An 18,652-nucleotide genomic window follows, 5' to 3' on the forward strand; every position below is an offset into this window, starting at 1 on the left:
GAAAGAGACCAGTAGTGCAAAAATAACTTGGAAGGTAGAGTGTAGTAAAAGCAAGTATAGTAAAAGCAGAGTGTTCTGTGGGCCTTCATAGTGGAATAATTTCCTTCATCTGTGCCATCATGGGTAATTTTTTTCTGGATTTAGCATGTGTGCTAAATCCTGCAGGCTAGATGGGGATTTTATATATTTATATATTTTATATATATATAAGAGAGAGAGAGAGAAGTATTTGGAGAGGTGGAGAGAGGAGATTTGTTTAAGTAAAAGGGAGAGTGTGAGCAAAGTTAAAGACAAAAGCAGGTCATGTGATAGTTTATAGAGGCCAAAGCATAGCGTGTGGGAAAGGAAAATAGTAAAAACCAAATTGGGCTAGGCATAGCAGCATTCCTATAATCCCAGCTGCTTAGGAGACTGAGGCAGGAGGACTGCAAATTTGAGGCCAGCCCAGCAACTTAGACCCTGTCTCAAAGTAAAATTTGAAAAAGGAAGGGGTGGGGGGAAATTGGTGAAGGCCATTTGAAGCTAGAGCCTGAAGAGCAGGCTCTATTTTATAATAACAGATACTAAAAGTCTGAACAGAGTGATAGCATGAAGAAGGCTGTCTTCTTGTATGCTGTTAGAGGGAAAAGAGTCTCACAAAGTCGAGGCCAGTAAGAAGGTATGCAAGTCAGTAGAATATGCTCGTACTGCACTACCTTTCCTAATAACACTCTTTCCACACTTCTTTAGACTATGGAAGTAAGTGATTTCACTTCTACCGTGGCTTGTTTTATGAGATTGTCATGGGCTGCTGCTGCAGGACGACTTGACCTGGTTGGGAGTAGCCAGCCAATTAAAGAAAGTAATTCTCTGTTTCCTGCTGGAATTCGAAACAGACTCAGCAGTTCAGGTACTGATTTTTACAAGGAATAGTAATTAGAACACTGAATAAGAAATAGCTGTAAGAATCATCTATGTGTAGAGGTGTCAAGAGTCACAAAGAGAGCCTTTTGCTTTTGAGCATGAGTAAAAATTGAGCAGGCTTAATATTTGTGCACTATATGTGCCATGCTTTCTTCAGAAGAAAAGACATTTGTAAGTACATAGAGTATAAAAATGCAAGAGGGCCAGAAATTGTGATAGTAACACAAATTCATCTAGAATTTTCTGACCTGGAAAACAGTTCTTTCCTTGGTTTGGTGGGGGCGGGGGGCTTACCCCCCATATTTTTTAATTGGTACATTACGATTCACACACAATAATGGAGTTCATTGTTATATATTCGTATACGCACACAATATAACAATGTAGTTTGGTCAATATCATTGACCTCCCCTTTCCCTTCCCTCCTCCCTTCTCTGATTTCCTTCTCTGCTCTGCTGGTCTCCATTCTATTTTCATGAGGTTACTCCCAACCTTTCCCTACCTATCTCTCCTAGTTTCCACATGTGAAAGAAAACATAACCACCTTTGACCACCATTTTAACTGGAGTAAGATAAAATCTCAGTAGTTTTGATATACATTTTTATACTTGCAAAAGATATTGAATATTTTCCTTGTATTTGTTGGCCATCTGTATTTTGTGTTTTGAAAAGTGTGTATTTAGTTCATTTGCCCATTTATTTGGGTTGCTTTTTTGGTGGGGATTTTGTTTTGTTTTATTTTGTTTTTGAATTAGTTATATAATCTGGATGTTAATCCTCTGTTGGAAGATTAGGTAGCAAAGGTTTTTCTCTCATTCTGTAGATTCTCTCTTCATGCTCTGGTTTCCTTTGCTGTGCAGAAGCTTTTTAATATGATGCCATCTGTTGGGTTGGTTTTGTTGTTTTTTTTTAATACAATTTTATTTCCTAGCTTTATTTGCTTTTTCTGCTTTATGTGTTTATAAATACTTCAATAATAGAAATAAATTTATGACATACAAATAAAATACAAAATATAAAATATAAAAATGTTAAGTTTACAATATTTTTAGGATTTTCATGTATGAGTAATCCTTCAAGATCAAGTTACAAGATATGGAACATTTTTAATATCACAGGAAGGTATCCCTCATGCTCCAAAATTGCACTGTTCTTACTTCTATCACCTGAAATTAGTTTTGCCTTGTGAACTATTGCAAATGTGTTTTAAGACAAAATAGGGTGTTTCAAATATGGTGATTGAATCTGTTTAGACATAAGTGCTCTCTTGATGTATTTAATGTCGAATGAGAATTCTGGATCATGTATTCAAAGAATATTAAAACTGCACAGTTCCTATAGAATCCATAGTAAACTCGAGCTTGCCTACTTTTAGGAAGCAATTGCAGCTCTGGAAGTGAAGGAGAACCTGTAGCCCTGCATGCAGGAATCTGCGTCCGACAGCAGTCTGTGTCCACCAAAGACTCACTGATTGCTGGAGAGGCTTTGTCTCTTCTTGTTACATGCCTGCAGCTTCGGAGCCAGCAGCTGGGTAGGAGGCTTCTTTGTGATTAATTTCTTTCAGGGAAAGGCCAGGATTCTAGTAGAAATTGTTTACTTTGCTTGTAGACAAGGTGCTACTAATAGAAATGAAAGGAGGGGGAAAGTTGGCATGTGGAATAGTTAAGGGTGGTACTAGAATAGTTCATTCTGAAGAAGTGTTTATTGAGCAAGATTTTATATGGGCAGTATGTCTGCCCTTCTGGAGCTTACTGTCCAGCTGAGGAATTAAGAAAACCCAAATTACTAGTTCATATACTATGTAATTAGGATTACGTATGAATCCCTGATAATGACTTATTACAAATTACAAAACTTTTAATATATTTTCCCTTTCATCTTTATTGTTGGCTTTGGAGGACTGAGCTAACACTAACCATTCTTTAACATTTTAGCACTTAGGGCTGAGCACTTCATTGTTTATGCTTTGTCAGCATTCATTTCTTTGGAGATCTCATCCAGTTTCATAGCCATAAATTCCATCTACATGCTGACAACCATCAGCACCTCAATTTGGATCTGTGACCTGAACCACTCCCCTGCCATCTCCACTGGGATAGCAGATAGACATCCTAAGCATTCTGTCTAGAACAGAACTGATCATACCCATATCACTGAAGCATTTTCCCAACATAAAGGTAGTTTTACCCTGCTAGTTCCTCTGACCACAAACCTTGGAATCACCCTTGATTGCCTTTTTTCACACCCTAGTTTCCGTTGGTTGGCTTATCATCCTTCCAGCTGTACCTGGATTGCACCCCTTCACCACCTTCACTGAAGCTCTTCTGATCTGCCATCACTTCTTACTTGCCTTGTAATAGTGCCTAACCAATCTCCTTGCTTCTGTCCTTGTAATAACCAGGGTAGACCTCCTAATACTATGTCACTCCTCTCTCAAAGCCTCCAAGTGGCTTCTCAGTTCACCCAGAGTAAAAGCCAGATCTTTACTTCAAGGTCCATTGCAGTCTACCCACTGATACTCTGTTCTTTCACCTTCTCCTGCTCTCCCCCTCAGTCCTTGGGTACCTTACTTTTCCCCAATACCAAAGACACCTTCCTGCCTGCTTCAGGGTTCTTACACTGGCTGTTCCCTCTTTCTGGTATGTTCTTTCTCATCTCTGCACATGGTTCTCTTTTCCCCATCTCCTGTAAGCCCTTGCTTTAATTTCATCTTGGTGAGACATTCCCTGACAACATTTAAAAAAAAAAAAAATTATACTCTTCCCCTTTCCCTAGCACTGCCTTGACCCCTAACCTTTTTTTTTCTATACCGTTTATCTCTTTATAACATATAATCATCATGTTTATTGCCATCATCCTCCAACTAGATTGTAAGCTCCATGAAGACCCTTTGTGCATTTTGTTCCCTGCTGAATCTTCAGTACCCAAATACTGCCTGATGTGCAGTAGACCCTCAATACGTAAATATTCTGGCATGAAATCTTAACTGTACTTTTAAAAATGGTACCAACACAAAGAAGCCCTAGTCTTGACTATTCTTACCAGTTTCACACTTCTGTAGAGTTGGGGATCAGTATGTATTTTGTATAAAACTTAATTAGGTATGCCAGGGATAAAGGTAATTGAGATAAATACACAGAAAATGATAGAAATTTATGAAAAATTTAAGTAGTGTCTAAAATGGTTTTCTCTGAGCAAGAATGCTTTTGAATGTTTATATGTGAGAAATGTAAGTCATTAAAATCTATGCCATATGCTTAATTTGATTTTCTTAGAATTCTTTAGAAATATTTTCAAATCAAGATTTTAAAAAATTGAAAATATAACTTCCCTGCAAACTTTTGTCTTTTATCATATGTGATTTTATTTTTGGCACATTTTATAGTTACCAGTATTAATAGTTTATCAAGAGGAGACATTTATTCTTAAACTGGTGTGTGCACACTGAGATACAAAGATTACTAAAATATGGCTCTTTCCCTTGAGTACCTTAAAAATTTATACGGTAAATGAACAGACATGGAAGCAGTTGTAGAAGTTCCTGAATTTTGATTACATGTAGAAAGAAGAGATGAATTTCTGCTTAAGTTGCATTTAAGAAATTACTCAAAATTTAAAAAAATTTTTGAAAATGCATTAACTAATTTAGTTCCTTTTCCCCCTTAATTTTCCTTATTCTTATCATTAGCATCTTTCTATAACTTGCCCTGTGTTGCTGATTTTATCATCGATATTCTGCTTGGATCACCAAGTGCTGAAGTAAGGATTTTTTGCATTCCTTATTTAAAAAAAGAAAGAAAGAAAGAACTTTGTTCTTTTGGGGGTGGGGGCTGTCATGGATACCTTGACACTGGGGAATACAAAGGGAATGGCATTTAGTCCTCACAGGGAAAGTGTTAGACCACTCTGAAGGAAATGTGACTATTAGAACTATACCACCCTCCTCTCTGCTACCCCTTCCATGTCCCACTAGAAATTGAGACTTGCATTATAATTAATGTTTTTTTTATGACAACCAAAATGTTACAGCCAGTGTGCAGCACCTATAACTTATAAGGGCAGCTGACATTAAGCATCAATATGTGGTTCAAAATCAGGAAGACCACCTTCAAGCCATGAACTTTCATTGGATGTTAAAATTCTGACTTTCTTACATGACTTCAAAAATTAAACACTTAAAGAAGAATAGTTGTGCTTTTGTTTTTGTGTTTTTCTTTTTTGTATTTTTGTTTACATTAAATTAAACCTATTGGTTCTAGGAAGATAGTAGGATAATTTGGGGAATCAGATCCCAAAGCACATTTATAATTAGCCTGTTTACTCAGTGGATTCTTTACTATTAAAAATTGAAACATGGCGGGGCTGGGGTTGTGGCTCAGCAATAGAGCACTCGCCTCGCATGTTCGAGACCCTGGGTTCAATCCTCAGCACCACATAAAAAAATAAATTAGTGAAATAAAGGTGTTGGGTCTAACCACAACTAAAAAACAAATACTTAAAAAAAAAATTGAAACATGGATATCTTACTCTAGTGTTTTCAGTAACATGAATGAATAAATAGTGTGGACTTAGGAGGAATCACTTTTTAAGCAGTCTTTAAATGTTGTCTGACATGTCCTTTGCCACTAATCACATGATTTCAGATCCGCCGGGTTGCCTGTGATCAACTGTATACTCTTAGTCAGACAGACACTTCAGCTCATCCAGATGTGCAGAAGCCAAATCAGTTTCTTCTAGGTGTCATTCTCACAGCTCAGCTGCCTCTTTGGTCCCCGACTAGCATTATGAGAGGAGTCAATCAGAGGTATGTAATAAAGATGAAAAATCTCATATTAACCAAAAACAGTGGATGAATTTTATATATATTTATTTATTTTTATATATATATATATATATATATATATATATATATATATATATATAATCTCCCCTAAAATTTATAGTGCATAATGAGATAACGAAAGAACTTCTCCTTTCTTCTTCTGACATTACGTTCCTAAAGGGGGGCACTTGTGTTTTTATTCCCATGCAGGACAGGATAATTAAATACCGTATGGCTTTCTCCTTCATCACCCCCAACTCCCAGCCCATCCTATTTGGTCTACCCATCTCAGAGAAAAAGAGGTGTCACCTGGTTTGTGTGACTAAAGTTGTTTAAACCAGGTCACTGTGTGAAGGTCACACTGGTCCTATACCCTGCACCTCACTTTCTTGGCTCAGATCCTTTATGTCCCCATGACTAAAGGTAGCTGGGGTATCCTGCTAGCTTTCTATCTTGGCTTTATATGTGCCTAAGCATGTAAGAAAGTTTGTGTTAATGTTCATAAGGTTACTTAGGTAGGTCTGTTCTGCCTGTCCCATCTTCCCTCTGCAGGCTGGCCTGCAATGATTGAGGCTATTTCCTTCATCTGGTCCCAGGAAAGGAAGTAGAAGGTCCACGTTGACTTCAAGCTTATGCCACTTTATTCACCTCAGCTTTATCAGTGAACCCCTGCCATTGGGCTTGTAAAATATGGAGATTTGTGAAATCAGTATCTACTTTCATTGTACATATATTTTATAATTAGAGCCCTGAAAGAAAAGAGGCATTAGGCCAATGTAAACCCTTTTTCCCCACACCCTTGCCAACACTTCTTGTTGTTTGTGTACTTAATAGCTGCCATTCTGACTGGAGTGAGATGAAATCTTAGAGCAGTTTTGATTTGCATTTCTCTAATTGCTAGAGATGTTGAACATTTTTTCATATGTTTGTTGATAGATGGTACATCATCTTCTGAGAAGTGTCTGTTCAGTTCCTTGGCCCATTTATTGATTGGGTTGTTTTTTTGGTGTTAAGATTTTTGAGTTCTTTGTATACCCTAGAGATTAGTGCTCTATCTGATGTGCATAAAATTTGCTCCCATGCTGTAGGCTCTCTCTTCACCTCACTGAGTGTTTCCTTTGCTGAGAAGAGTCTCTTAAGTTTGCATACATCCCACTTATTGATTCTTGATTTTATGTCTTGCGCTATAGGAGTCTTGTTAAGGAAGTTGGGACCTAATGAAGATTTGGTCTACTTTTTCTTCTATTAGGCACAGGATCTCTGGTCTAATTCCTAGGTCCTTGATCCACTTTGAGTTGAGTTTTGTGCAAGGTGACAGATAGGGGCTTAATTTCATTTTGTTGCATATGGATTTCCAGTTTTCCCAGCACCGTCTGTTGAAGAGGCTATCTTTTCTCCACTATATGTTTTTGGCACCTTTGTCTAGTATGAGGTAACTGTGTTTATGTGGGTTTGTCTCTATGTCCTCTGTTCTGTACCATTGGTCTACAAGTCTATTTTGGCGCTAATACCATGCCATTTTGTTACTATTGTAGTATAGTTTAAGATCTTGTATAGTGATGCCACCTGCTTCACTCTTCTTGCTAAGGATTGCTTTGGCTATTCTGGATCTCCTATTTTTCCAGATGAATTTCATGATTGCTTTTTTTATTTCTATGAGGAATGTCATTGGGATTGCATTGAATCTGTATAATGCTTTTGGTAGTATAGTCATTTTGACAGTATTAATTCTGCCTATCCAAGAACAAGGGAGATCTTTCCATCTTCTAAGGTCTTTTAAATTTCTTTGGCATTATGTAGTTTTTATTGTAGAGGTCTTTGACCTCTTTCATTGATTCCCAAGTCTTTTTTTTTTTTTTTAAGGCTATGGTACATGGGGTAATTTTTCTAGTTTCTCTTTCAGAGGATTTGTCACTGATGTACAGAAATGCCTTTGATTTATGGGTGTTGATTTTTATGTCTTGCTTCTTTGCTGAATTCATTAATTAGTTTTAGAAGTTTTCTGGTGGAATTTTTTGGATCATTTAGGTATAGAATTATGTTGTCAGAAAATAGTAATAGTTTTGAGTTCTTCTTTTCCTGTCAGCATTTTTTAAATTTCTTTCATCCCTCTAATTGCTCTGGCTAGATCTTCAAAAACTATGTCAAATACAAGTGGTAAAAGAGGGCATCCCTGTCTTGTTCCAGTTTTTAGAGGGAATGCTTTCAGTTTTTTTCCACTTAGAATGATGTTGGCCTTGGGCCTAGCATAGATAGCTTTTACAATCCTGAGATATGTTTCCATTATCCTTAGTTTTTCTAGTGTTTTGTACATGAAGGGGTGCTGTATTTTTTCGAATGCTTTTTCTGCGTCTATTGAGATGATCAAATGATTCTTTATCTGTTTAACTTGTGTATATCATCCTGATTCAGTTTGGGCAAATCATGACTAGAAATTTGTTGATGCCTTTAATACTTTCTATTTTATTGGAGTACAAATTTTCAAAATAAGTTCTAATTATCTTCTGTAATTCTGTAGTGTCCGTCGTGATATTTCCTTTTTCATCATGGATGTTAGTAATTTGAGTTTGAGTTTTCTCTCTCCTTCTCTTCATTAGCATGCCTAAGGATTTATCAATTTTATTTACTTTTTCAAAACACCATCTTTTTGTTTTGTCAGTTTTTTTCAATTCTTTGTTTTGTTTCAATTTCGTTGATTTCAGTTCTGATTTTAATTATTTCCTGTCTTCTACTGCTTTGGTGTTGATTTGTTCTTTTTCTGGGGTTTTGAGATGTAGTGTTAGGCCATTTATTTGTTGACTTTTCCTTCTTTTAAAGAATGAACTCCATGTAATGAACTTTCCTCTTAGTACTACCTTCGTAGTGTCTCAGAGATTTTGATATGTCGTATCTATGTTCTCATTTAACTCAAAGAATTTTTAAATCTCCTCTTTGATATCTTCTGCAATCCATTGTTCATCAGTAGCATATTATTTAGTCTCCAGGTGTAGAAATAGCTTCTATTTTTTTTTAATCATTGATTTCTAATTTCTTTCCATTATGAAAGAATGGAAAGATAGAATGCAGGGTAGTATCTCTATTTTTGGTATTTGCTAATAGTTGATTTGTGGCATAATATATGGTCTGTTTTAGAGAAAGATCCATGTGCTGCTGGGAAGAAAGTGTATTCACTACTTGAAGGATGAAGTATTCTATATATGTCAGTTAAGTGTAAGATATTGATTGTATTATTGAGTTCTGTAGTTTCTTTGTTCAGCTTTTGTTTGGAAGATCTATGCAGTGGTGAAAGAGGTGTGTTAGTCACCCAAAATTATTGTGCTGTGGTCTATTTGACACTTGAACTTGAGAAGAGTTTGTTTGATGAACATAGATGCTCCATTGTTTGAGCATGTATATTTATAATCATTATGTCTTGTTGATGTATGGTTCCTTTAAGCAGTATGAAATGTCCTTCTTTATCCCTTTTGATTAACTTTGGCTTGAAGTCTACTTTATTTGATATGAGGATGGAAACCCCTGCTTGTTTTCACAGTCCATGTAAGTGGTATGTTTTTTTCTAGGAGTCTCTTGAAGGCAGCATATTGTTGGGTCTTTTTTTTTTTTTTTTTTAAATCTAATCTTCCAGTCTATGTCTTTTGATTGGTGAATTTAAGCCATTAACATTCAGAGTTATTATTTAGACATGATTTGTATTTCTGGCCATTTTTGTTTGTTTTTGGTATTTGACTTGATTTCTCCTTTGATTGGTTTTTCCTTTAGTGTAATACCCCCCCTTTGCTGATTTTCATTGTTTTTTCAATTTCCTCCTCATGGAATATTTTGCCAAGGATGTTCAGTAGTGCAGGCTTTCTAGTTGTAAGTTCCTTTAATTTTTGTTTATCATGAAAGGTTTTTATTTCATCATCAAATCTAAAGCTTAATTTTTTGGATATAAGATTTTTGGTCGGCATCCATTTTCTTTCAGAGCTTAGTATATGTTGTTCCAGGATCTTTTACTTTTCAGGGTCTGGGTTGAAAAAAATCTACAGAGATCTTAATTGGTTTCCCCCTATATGTAATCTGATTCCTTTCTCTTATGGCTTTTAAAATTCTTTATTTATTCTGTATGTTAGGCATTTTCATTATAATGTGCCTTGGTGTAGATCTGTTGTGATTTTGTACATTTGGTGTCCTGTAAGCCTCTTGTATTTGATTTCCCATTCATTGTTCATGTTTGGAAAATTTTCTGATATTATTTCATTGAATAGATTGTTCATTTCTTTGGTTTGTACCTCTATGCCTTCCTCTATCCCAATAATTCTTAAATTTGCTCTTTTTATGTTATCTCATAGTTCTTGAATGTTTTGTTCATGGTTTCTTACCATCTTCACTGTGTGGTCAACTTTATTTTCAACATTATATATTTTGTCTTCATTATCTAAGGTTCTGTCTTCCAAGTGATCTAATCTGTTGGTGATGCTTTCTATTGCGCTTTTAATTTAGTTTATTGTTTCCTTCATTTCAAGGATTTGTGTTCTGTTTTGTTTGTTTGGGATTTTTTGTTTGTTTTGTTTTTTTCAGAACCTCTATCTCTTTATTGAAGTAATCTTTTGCTTCCTGTATTTCTTTATATAGCTCTTTATCGAAATGATCTTTTGCTGCCTGTATTTGTACTCTCATATCATCCTTTAATTCACAGAACATTTTAATTATATACAGCCTGAACTCCTTCTCCGTCATTTCTTCTGCTGTGCTGGCCATGGATTCTAATAATGTAGTATCTTGGTTTGTTTGGGGCACTTTCTTTCCTTGTTTTTTTATGTTGTTCATGTGTCTTCCCTTCCAGCACTGCAGATCCAAGGTGTTACAATTTTTACCCTATAGGCTTATAGTGTCCCTGCAGGGTTCCAATACCTCTGCTTTAAAGGGGAGAACAATATTAACGATCCCAATACAAACAATGTACAGCCTTGAATCAAATAGCTGCTATTAAGACATTTACGGTTTTGTCACAATATTCAGAAATGGTGAGTTCAGTTATTATCTACAATAATAGTAGGTTTGCAAAAAGGTCTACAGTTTCTGATGGTGGACAAAGAGAGAACTGGGGGTGGGGTGTAGGATGAGATGTTAAGGAGGTAGGAGGTAAGGATGTAGAGTTATTACATCTTAGGAAGTATGAAAGAGGAATCAAAAGAAGTTGGCTAGTAGCAGGAGAAAAGAGAGAAAGTGATTTTGGGGAGACAAGTAAGTGGGAAGACGGAAGAGTACAAAAAAGAAACAAACATAAAAATTAAGGAAATTTAAAATTTTAAAAGAAATATACAACACAACTATAATATACTATTCAGATAGCCCAGTCCTCAGTAGCCTAATTTATGAAAAGTACCTGGTTTCACAAATGTTGGGGATGTGAGGGTGGGAGAAGAAAAAGAAAAAAATATTCTCAAAAATACAAAGATTGTTTTCATTGGAGATCAGTATCTTTGCTGCTTCCCTTCTCATCCAATAGGTGTGGTTGTCTGTTGTTTGCTAGTATTTTTTACCCTCAGGATGGTGAAGGTTATTAGGGGGTGGGAGGGTTGGTCTTGGGGGTGGAGCTTCTGGAGGTAGGATATAGCACTTGTTGGTGCCTGATGGGAGACTGCACCCCAAGGATCTCCTTTGTGGCCTGATCATGTAATGTGGGTGCCTGATCTTATCTCCTTATATCGCCTGTAGACTTCACAATTCCTGATCTCTAATTTAGTCTCTAAACTGTATCTCACTCACCTCCTCCCTTTCTACGTCCCAATCAGGAACCTGTCTCTCCGGAGGTCTTGTGGGCTGTGTTCTGGGGGCTGCACACCTGTCATGGAGAGCTGTTTGGTATTGGGCAGTTCAAGACCAAGTTTTGTGAGCTACAGACCGGCCGCATAGCCGCAAGCACTGTGCCGAGTTAGTAGGTGCAGGAAAGAGGGAGGAGTTGGGGACTATTGGTATTGCTTGATATTGATATTGCTTCTAGGCCCCAGTTGGTGTCCCAAACTGGTAGGTACCCCAACTAAAGATGGCATCAGCGGTGTCCCAAGATGGAGGCAGATATCTTACGAGATGGGGTGTTGGGCCAGGTGGTATGTTGGGCAGTGTGTTCAGAGATGCAGCTCTGTGGCATCCTGTGTTGTGACTAGTAGCTGTCTCCAGACCCTGTCCAGTGTCCCCAGGTGCAGGCTATCGTGTGTAAGAGACTATGTCAATAGTTGCAGTGTCCCAAGATAGAGGCAACCAGGAGCTCCATATTGGTAGATAGGGTTCCACTCAGAAGTGGTAGCCTTAGGTCTTGCATGGGCAAGCGGCAGGGAGTCCTGTGCTGAAGCTAAGACCTAGGGACCTGTGTAGGCATGGCAGCCGGGATTCCTGCCCAGGAGCATCTCTTGGGGGAATCCTCTAATAACTCTCGACAAACAGTGTTCCCACTACTTGAATCCTGGGTCATGGAGTGACACAGAATGTAGCCTCCCTCCAGCATGCCATCTTGGATTTGTTTTTTTTATTTCAGCAAATATTGTTGAGATTTTGATAGGGATATCATTGAATCTGTAGATGACTTTGTATAGACATCTTAACACAATTTAGTCTTTAATTCATGAACTAGGACATCATTCTAATTATGTCATCTTTAATTTCTTTCCAGCAGTTTTTTGTTTTTTTTGTTTTTCAGTTTTTTTTGTAGTTTTTGCTTTAGTGTTTAATTTCCTTGGTTAAAATGATGACTTATTCTTCTCGACACTATTGTAAATGTAATTGTTTTCTTTTTCAGTGTGTTCATTGACAGTGCAAGAAATGCAACTGATTTTTGTATACTATAACTTTGCTGAATATATTTATTAGTTTTAACAGGTTTTTTGTGGAATCTTTAGGTTTTCATTTTATACAAGATTGCATCATCAGCAAATAGATTATTCTAGTTCCTCCTTTCCAAATTGTATTCCTTTTGTTTCCTGCCTGATTTCTCTAGCTAGACCTTTTATACTCCAGTGAACAGAAGTGGTCAAAGTAAGTGATCATCCTTGTTCTCTTAAGGAAGAAAGAAAACCTTTCTTTCACCATTGAGTACGATGTTAGCTGTGAATTTTTCATATATGGCCTTTATTATGGTGAGATAGTTTTTATAGCAAAAAGCATTAAATTTTGTCAGATGCTTTTTTTGCATCAATTTGAGATGATCATATGGGCTTGTTTCCCCCATTTCTTTGTGTTAATGTGGTATTAAAATCATTTTTCATATATTCAGTCATCCTAGCATTCCAAGTATCAGTCCTACCTGTTCCTGATAATTAATGCTTTAAATGTACTGCTAAATTTGGGTCACTAGTATGTTTATGTTCTTGAGGATTTTTGCATAAGCATTTATAAGGGACATAATTCTGTAATTTTCTGGAAGATCCTTTGGTTTTGATATTAGGGTAATGCTTACCTCATAGGAGGTAGTGTTTTGGAAGAGTGTGAGAAGGACTCATATTCTTTAGTGTTTGGTAGAATCATCAACAAAACCATCTTGTTCTGTACTTTTCTTTTTGGGTAGGTTTTTGATTACCAGTTATCACCTTGCTAATTACAGGGCTATTCGGATTTCCTATTTCATTCTGATTCAGTTTTGATAAGTTTCTAAGAATTTGTTCATTTCATCTTTCTAGTTCCAAGTTGTTGATGTGATATCTTTCTGGTTTCTTAATGTAAGCATTTATAGATGTAAATTTTCCTTTTATTCCACTGCTTTTGATGTATCCCCCAACTTTTGGTATGTTGTATTTTTCATTTGTTCCAAGATATCTTCTAATTCCTTGGTGATTATTTGATTCATTCTTAGCTTTTCTTACTGCCTGTATATTCTAGATAAAAGGTGTGTAATCTACAGATATTCCTTGAATTGAATTATAATTTTGTCTGTTTGCAAGTCTTCATTACATGATTAAGAGAGTGTATCAACATTTGTTATGTTTTCATATACTTTTTAATATATGAAAATTCCTGGTCAGAGCTTCAACATAATATTTTGAAGCATTTGACCTTTGGTTTTTTATGTTCCAGATGTATAAATAGGAAGAAGTCAGGATTTTGGTTTGTTAGGTAAAGTCATTATGGTTAATGCTAAAATTTTAGCCAAAACTTAAAATTACTTTATAGTTGACATCAACATTTAACCTGAATTAGACATAAATTGTATGATTCTAGTATTGAAAAATAAATCTTTAATAGTGTTTTTTCCCAAGAGACATCTGAATTAAAAGATATAAAAATGCTTTTATTTTAAAAACTGGGTTTTTTTTAATTGAAATGTTTGAATCATTTTTTAGAAGTTATTGATCTTATCCTTGTTATGAATCAGTTTATTTGGGGGGGAAAAGCAAAAAGTGTTAGATTAGATTAGATTTTTAATATATATCAAAGAATCTTAAAAATGCATTGATTAGGTTTGGTAAAATTTTGAAAACTGTGCCTCGCATCTTTTTTAATGTATTTAATTAGCAGTTACCATGGGCTAACGACATGCCACACAGCTTACTAAATTCTTTTCATATATTTACCTTTCAGTTCTCAGAATGGCCAAATGAATTTGTCTGTTTTTATTATCTCTATTTTTTTAAACATAATTTTTGGTTCATTATATATTTTAATCATTAATACAAGCTTGAGCCTAATTTTAGTAAGCTTTTTTTTTGCTGTGAACAAAAGAGCTGACAAGAACAATTTTAGAGCAGAAAAAGTTTATTTGGTTTTCATGGCTTCAGAAGTTCGTAGATGGCTGACTCCATTGCTCTGGGCCCAAGGTGAGGCAGAACAGTGTGGTAGAAGAAGAAAGCATCTCAGGATATCACCAGAAAGCAGAGAAAGAGAGAGATTCCTCATGGACAAAAAATAAAACCCAAGGGCATGCCTCCATCACCCTGCCTCCTCTAGCTACACCCTACCTACCCACAGTTACCACTTAGTTAATCCATATTAGGGGGATTAACACACTGATTAGGTTAAGGCTCAGAACCCAATCATTTTGTCTCTAAATTTTTTTTTTTTTTTTTTTGCATTGTTTCACACAGGAGCTTTTGGGGGATACCTAATAGCTAAACTATAATAAGTCTTTTTATACACACACACACAAATATATGTCTATACTCACACACACAGAAATATATGTCTATACATAAACATACAAATGTATGTCTATACATAAACATAACGTGTGTGTGTGTGTGTGTGTGTGTGTGTGTATATATATACACACCAGTAAATATAAACATGTGTATGTATGTATAAATTGTACTATAATAAGCACTTTAGAAATTAAAAAAGAGTTAGAATTTAAATCAGTTGTCTTTGGACACCTGAGGTGTAAATAGTATAAGCAGGATTAAAACCAGCATCTGATTCTAAAACCTGAGCTTTTAACCACTATAACTACAGAAAAAGCACTCCCACATTAAAGAAATGCCTCTTTATTTTACTGTCCTTTATTTTTCTTCTTAGTGCTTGTCACCACTTGACATGTATATATTTTTTATTTGCTATCTGTCCCCCTTGTTCTTTTGTTCAATGTCCCCTTTAAAAAGTGCTTAACAGATATTAGTTGATAATTGAATGAACAAATGCAGTCAGTACTTAAATAATTTAAAACCATGTTTATTAAAAATTCCCTCTCTACACTATTATTCCTTTACTGTGTCATTATTAGCAAAATCATTAATATGCTCCATGTTAAAATGCACTGATGTAAAAGCAGTTACTTTATGATTAGGAAAATTATCTTAATTGTTTTATGAACTTGTTTTTACAAGGAAAAATGCTTTTTATTTTGTAAACAGCCTATTTTTAGTAACTGAAACCTATCTATTTTTTAGACTGTTATCTCAGTGTATGGAGTATTTTGATTTGAGGTGCCAATTATTAGATGATCTAACAAGTAAGTAAACGTCTAACTTTGATTTGGGGTGGGGAAGTAGAAGAGAAAGCCAGAGTAGACATTTTTAATCTGCTTTAGCAATGTCGGGTGCAAATGTGATTATAATCTTTGTTTGAAATGAAATGATTTCCTGCAAATAGCATGTAAGCCAGTGAGCTCTCTGTCAGTACAGTCCCAACTATTAATTTAATGTGTTGAGAAGATTTGTTAATTTAAAAATTGTTAAAGACTTATATTTTAATTGTACCAACATGGAACTATGATGAAGAGCCTTTCTCTCTAGTATAATCTATTCTGACAGTTTTGAAGGTTGATCATTGAAGGAAAGAGGAAATCTAAGAGAAGCATGTTGATAGTGATAGAAATTAATTAAATGATTAAAGTGTCATTGTTAAGAATTCTCTTGTTAAGAGTGTTAAGATTTTAATTATCTGTACTTACCTTTTAATAATGCAAGAGTATGTTGGAGTACTTTATGTAAAATTTAATTGCTCAAATCAAGAAGTTATTAGTTTATTCCCCACCCTTTATGCAAATAAATTGCTTCAGTGTACAGGAAATAAGTAAAAATTAGGATGACTGGGCACAGTGGTGAATGCTTGTATAATCCCAGCTACTGGAAAGTCCTAAGCAGAAGGCTCACAAGTTCGAGGCCAGCCTGGGAAACTTAATAAAACGTTGCCTCAAAATAAAATGTTAAAAGTCCTGGGGGTATAGCTGAATGATAGAGCACTTGCCTAGCATGTGTGGAGTCCCTGGGTTTAAAAAAGAAAAAAAAAAAAAAATCCTGGTAATCAAAAAATATTAATTTCAAAAGAAAGTTAAGGCCTGGATTAAAAAACATTTTATGTGTATATAGACTGTAAATCCCCACACAGTCAATTTGGTTGTGAGATTCCTGTGGGCCAAAGGTAAAAAGGAAACAGTGTACAGTTAGTTATTCTTGATACCCAAGAAGAAAGAGAATGGGTCCTCAAAAGAAGCAAATTTTTTCCATCACTTTATTCTAAAAGAAGTTTCATACAAAGATCTTTATGTAATAGGCACATGAAGATCCAGTGACTAATAATCCTCAGTGACATCTCCTAAGGCAGATTTTTTCCTGGGTCCTGAGTCTGTCTCAGAAACTTTGAGCAATACAGAGAGGTTGATTTTATGGAAACTAAGGTAGTGAGTGGAGTTTGGCTGTGTTTTGATTCAGGGTGGGATTGGTCATGTCTGGAAAGTGGATGGACTATGTATTCATTTAACCACCTAGCTCAGTGTGTTTTTCCACCAAGCTTCCAGTTAAATTTGGGCAGCGGCCATCAAGGTTTTGCTCTCTGCTTTTTGAAAACTGAATTCATGAGTTGGCTATACACATGCAACTTTCAAATGAAATGAATAAATTGTTAAGGTAGACCTTCCCTGCATTGTTGAATAGTAAATGAAGGATCCAGGATCTCTTATGAGGTCTTAAGGCGCAGACAGAATTAATTCTCATGCAGTATGTCTTGAAACAAAGAATATTGTCTGATTTTGGGGTACTTTTTTCTAAGTCAGGGCCTACACTAATACCCTTTACACCTAGCACCCGGTGGTGGAGGTGTTGGCCTCATTGCCTAACTAGGGAAGCAGGGTGGTAGAGATTAGGTTCGCATCTGGGGCCAGACCAGGTCTAACTAACCCTAAAGTATCCCTCTTCACAAACCTACAGGTACCCTGCTTGCTTGTCACTGTAGTAGAAGATAATCACTCTTCTTCTCCTCATCCCAACTGTCTGTATGTAATTTTGCTGTAAGTCCTTGTTTGGCCCAGAAAGTCAGATGCTAAATATGAAAGACTGTTCTGAGGAGTTGGGCTTATTGTTTAGAAACCTCTGCTCACGCTAATCTGATCTTGACCTCCTCCTCCTTTGCAGAACTCCTCCCTCCTTTGTTTTGGAAAACACCACAGGAGCCTTGGTTCCCCTGTATCCTTCCATCCCTGCCTTCTCCAGAAGGCTTTTGTTCCCTAAGCCAGGAGCTTCTTCAGAGCAAGGATGGTCTCCCCCGTCTCAGCCTCAGCGTGTAGTGTAGTGGCCTGTGCAGAGGAGGCATTTCACAAGAGTTTTGCTTATGAAGGTGGAATTTTCAGGCTCCTTGTGGGAAGCAACTATTAACCTGCCCTTTATTAGTGACATGCTTTTTGAGATCTGTGAAGTGAAAGATTAGGACTTGACTGCTTACTTTAATTCAGGATTTTGACTCCACAAAGGGAAATTCTTCCTCTTTGTAAAATTTTCTTTCCTTCTTAGCTTCAGAAATGGAGCAGTTACGAATAAGCCCAGCTACCATGCTTGAAGATGAGATTACATGGCTGGATAACTTTGAACCTAATCGCACAGCTGAATGTGAGACCAGTGAAGCAGACAACATCTTATTGGCAGGACACTTGCGGCTCATTAAGACCCTTCTTTCACTCTGTGGTGCAGAAAAGGAAATGCTTGGTAATTACTGCTTCATCTTATCATGTGGCAGAATACCTTAGTTCTCCATTATTGTCATAGTGTAGTCTATAATTATAACAATGAGATAGTTGCTAAGTGTTCCATGGAAAATTGACCCTTCACAAGTAAGAAATTGTCTGTAATTTTAGTAGCTAACAATCTTAAGGTGTATTTTACTGGTTTTATTATGCCATGTAAAAATTTTAACATGTTCAAATGGTGGGATCACATAACTTCTTAATACCAAGTAAAAATTACAGTTCAAAGAGAAAGTTTGTCTCTTTTTGCTGTTTTGTACTTCATAATGTATAATCTATTATACATTACTACCTGTGAGTTCGATTCTTCTCTGGAGAGGTGACCCCCCAACCACTGCCTCCCCATTGATGGGGTATATATGAAATTCTCCTGGGGTATATATGTAATCTTAAAAGCATATCCTGTGTTGTAAAATTATATTTAAAAAAATTAATGACCACTTCATAATGCAAACTAAACTCTACATAATCTTCTTGGCTACCAGGGATACATAGAAAAGAGTGAT

The 18,652-nt window shown here is 36.0% G+C and overlaps 1 protein-coding gene across 1 annotated transcript in view; it reads left to right on the plus strand.

Annotated features, from left to right (window-relative positions):
- The window catches only part of Usp24 (ubiquitin specific peptidase 24), a 134,381-nt gene that overhangs the window by 76,389 nt on the left and 39,340 nt on the right, over positions 1-18,652 (plus strand). The window contains 6 exon segments of the mRNA XM_015484945.2: positions 730-889; positions 2,279-2,434; positions 4,592-4,662; positions 5,547-5,707; positions 15,580-15,641; positions 17,917-18,108. Coding sequence (XP_015340431.1) covers positions 730-889; positions 2,279-2,434; positions 4,592-4,662; positions 5,547-5,707; positions 15,580-15,641; positions 17,917-18,108 — 802 coding nt within the window.

Source organism: Marmota marmota, unplaced genomic scaffold (assembly GCF_001458135.2).
Source record: "Marmota marmota marmota unplaced genomic scaffold, marMar, whole genome shotgun sequence".
Classification (NCBI taxonomy): Eukaryota; Metazoa; Chordata; class Mammalia; order Rodentia; family Sciuridae; genus Marmota; species Marmota marmota.